Source organism: Brassica napus, chromosome C1 (genome assembly GCF_020379485.1).
Source record: "Brassica napus cultivar Da-Ae chromosome C1, Da-Ae, whole genome shotgun sequence".
NCBI lineage: Eukaryota > Viridiplantae > Streptophyta > Magnoliopsida > Brassicales > Brassicaceae > Brassica > Brassica napus.
In genome coordinates, this window is record NC_063444.1 from 29,278,726 (window position 1) to 29,281,314 (window position 2,589).

The window sequence follows — 2,589 nt, forward strand, 5'->3', positions numbered from 1 at the left end:
TATATTTGATATATTAATATTTATACATGAATTAATCTTATAATAATATATTTAAGTTTTATAATATTATAAACATATATAAATATATTTATAAATATTTAATTTATGTATTATATTAAAAAAATTCATATTTTTTAAAAAAATATTTTTTTAATTATTTTTACGGATCCAGATCTGGATATCCACGGGTAATAGAATATCGAAACGGATATCCGAAATCTGGATATCCGGAAACCACCAATCCGGATCCGAATATCAATTTCACGGTTCTGGGTACCCTGAGTTTTATCTGGATTTGTCCCAGGCCTATAGCTCTACCATTTGCGCAACATCCCCACCTTTGCCTGAACGACAAACCAATATGAGCTTCACCTCTCATCTCCAAGCGACCAACCTCATGGTGGTCGGAGCAAAATCGCCGGTGGATCGTCGCCGGAAGGCACTTAAGAGAGTGAATAAAGAGCTCTCAAGAGGCAAGTACGAAACTGCACTCTCTCTCGTCAAGCAACTCAAGGGAAAACATGGCTGCCTCTCTGCCTTCGCCTCTGCCAAATTGGTCTCTCTTCTCTCCTATCTCCTCTCTTTCATTCTTGCTTCTTCTTTTATTAACTCTCTTCTTCGATTTTTTTTAGCTTCCGAAGAAATCACCAGTACTGGATACATTGGGTGGGTTGATCGATTCAGTCTCCAGAAGCTTTGAATCTGTTTCTGCTGAAGCGGTAATCTTACTATTAGCTATCCAATTTTCAGTGTTTCTTGATTGCCTTTGGAGTCGTTTGTCTTAAGCAAAACTGGTTTTTAATTTGCAGAATTCAGTAAGAAATTTTCAAGAGCACAAAGCTATAACTTCTCCTTCTGAAGAAGATTGGTTCGCTGTTGTTCAGGTGAAAATCTTGTAGCAAAATAAGTTTTTTTTTTCTTTTGTGATTTAGCTGTCTATGTCCAGTTTCTTTCTACTTAACATGTTTATATTTCGTCATAGGATCCTTGTGTAATGTATCTATCTTATGGATGTGTATGTAGCATGAATCAGGCCATTTTCTGGTTGGTTATTTGCTTGGAGTTCTTCCAAGAGGCTATGAAATACCAAATTTGGAAGCTATGAGGGATAATGTAGCCAGTGTAACTGGGAGAGTAGAATTTGTGGGCTTCGAGTTCCTCAAACAAGTGAGTTGTTTTGGTGAATAGGGAAAATGTTAAATGAATGCTCAAGCCTGTTATTACTGCAGGTTGGTGCTGCAAACCAATTTATGAAAGATGATGTGGATCTTTCGGTATGTAACTAAACACTCAAGCTGCAATAGAAAGTTTCGGTTACTGGTTATTGGTCATTAATGTGTCTTTCCGTGGTTTATTTGGGATGAGTTTTTTTAAGAAGACTGGATTTGTGACCATGTTACGGGTTTACCGATCTTTTATGTATCATTGTGTATCTTCTTGACTAACATGTTTTGACTTATACCATGAAGGTCTGTCAAGGCTATATATCGTCCAAGGTAATATTTATCTCAAACTTACCTGTGATTGATATATAGATTTACATAGCTAGAGCTGTTTCTGTAGTGAGTGGTTGGAACTGTAAGTGCAGACACTGAACAACTTCTCTTGTGTGATACTTGGAGGAATGGTAACAGAACATATGCTTTTCGGATACTCGGAAGGTTTCTACTCCGATGTTGTCAAGGTTATGTCGTCTCAAAATGTCTTACTCATATGCAGAGAGATTAATTTCTTATGTTTTATAAAAAAATCTGATTTTGCAGTTGAACAATGTTCTGCAATGGCGAGGGTTCACAGAAATGGAAAAGGCGGCTCATATCAGATGGGCTGCTTCCAACACTGTATCTTTGTTACGTTCATACAATGAAGCAAGAGTTTCACTAGCAAAAGCAATGGCCAAAGCCAAACCGATTGGTGCTTGTATTGAAGCCATTGAATCTGCAATTTCTAGACATTATATGTAAACTAATTTTGTATTCTTCCTAATAACTTCAGCTTCCTTTTAAAAGACACTGTATACATTACCGGATATGCAAACACCCAATTTAAACCACATAAGATCTCAAAAATCTTATGAAAGAGAGACCAGACTATTTTACAGGCTTAAACTCAACGAGGGTGGGTCATGGAAATGAAGTAGAAAAAATCAAAACGTTATATTTTTTAAAAAATTACTTGAAATATAAGTTGGCTATCACTTTTGAAAATATAATCAATTAAAAATATCTAAATTTATAAATTATTATTGAAATTTTATAAATTATTTTTAACTATAAATGATTTTAGAGATTTAATTTAGATTTTTTTTTTCAAATATGACTCAAAACAAAAAGTCAAACACAAAACTAACTTATGATTTTGGAACTTTCATTTGTAATATTCATTTCAGAAATTCGGGTTATTTACGAAAATACCATTTTTTTTTTTTTGAAAATAAATGGTTTACTCTATCTTCTCATCTTCATCAAATATTTACAATATTACCATTGCCATCAATACACCAACCCACCATGAACAACCAATTTGAAGCTCTTAATGCACCAAAATTTCGATTTTTACTCTTCATATCTCATTACTTTTGCACACAAA

At 34.1% G+C, this 2,589-nt stretch overlaps 1 protein-coding gene across 1 annotated transcript; it reads left to right on the plus strand.

The window, feature by feature from the left end:
- Positions 1 to 259: 259 nt before the first annotated feature.
- LOC106376609 lies at positions 260 to 2,053 on the plus strand. Its single transcript, XM_013816702.3, has 8 exons — positions 260 to 556; positions 633 to 719; positions 810 to 884; positions 1,024 to 1,167; positions 1,230 to 1,274; positions 1,470 to 1,496; positions 1,589 to 1,684; positions 1,764 to 2,053. Exons 1-8 carry the CDS (start codon positions 362 to 364, stop codon positions 1,962 to 1,964), a joined length of 870 nt encoding a protein of 289 aa, XP_013672156.1. The 5' UTR covers positions 260 to 361; the 3' UTR covers positions 1,965 to 2,053.
- Positions 2,054 to 2,589: the final 536 nt, after the last annotated feature.

Bases quoted from the DNA above. Each gene is read 5' to 3' on its own strand.
- LOC106376609 (XM_013816702.3), top strand. From the start codon at position 362: ATGAGCTTCACCTCTCATCTCCAAGCGACCAACCTCATGGTGGTCGGA. The intron at 720-809 runs GTAATCTTACTA...TTTAATTTGCAG, and splicing joins AATCTGTTTCTGCTGAAGCG to AATTCAGTAAGAAATTTTCA. The intron at 1,168-1,229 runs GTGAGTTGTTTT...TTATTACTGCAG, and splicing joins GCTTCGAGTTCCTCAAACAA to GTTGGTGCTGCAAACCAATT.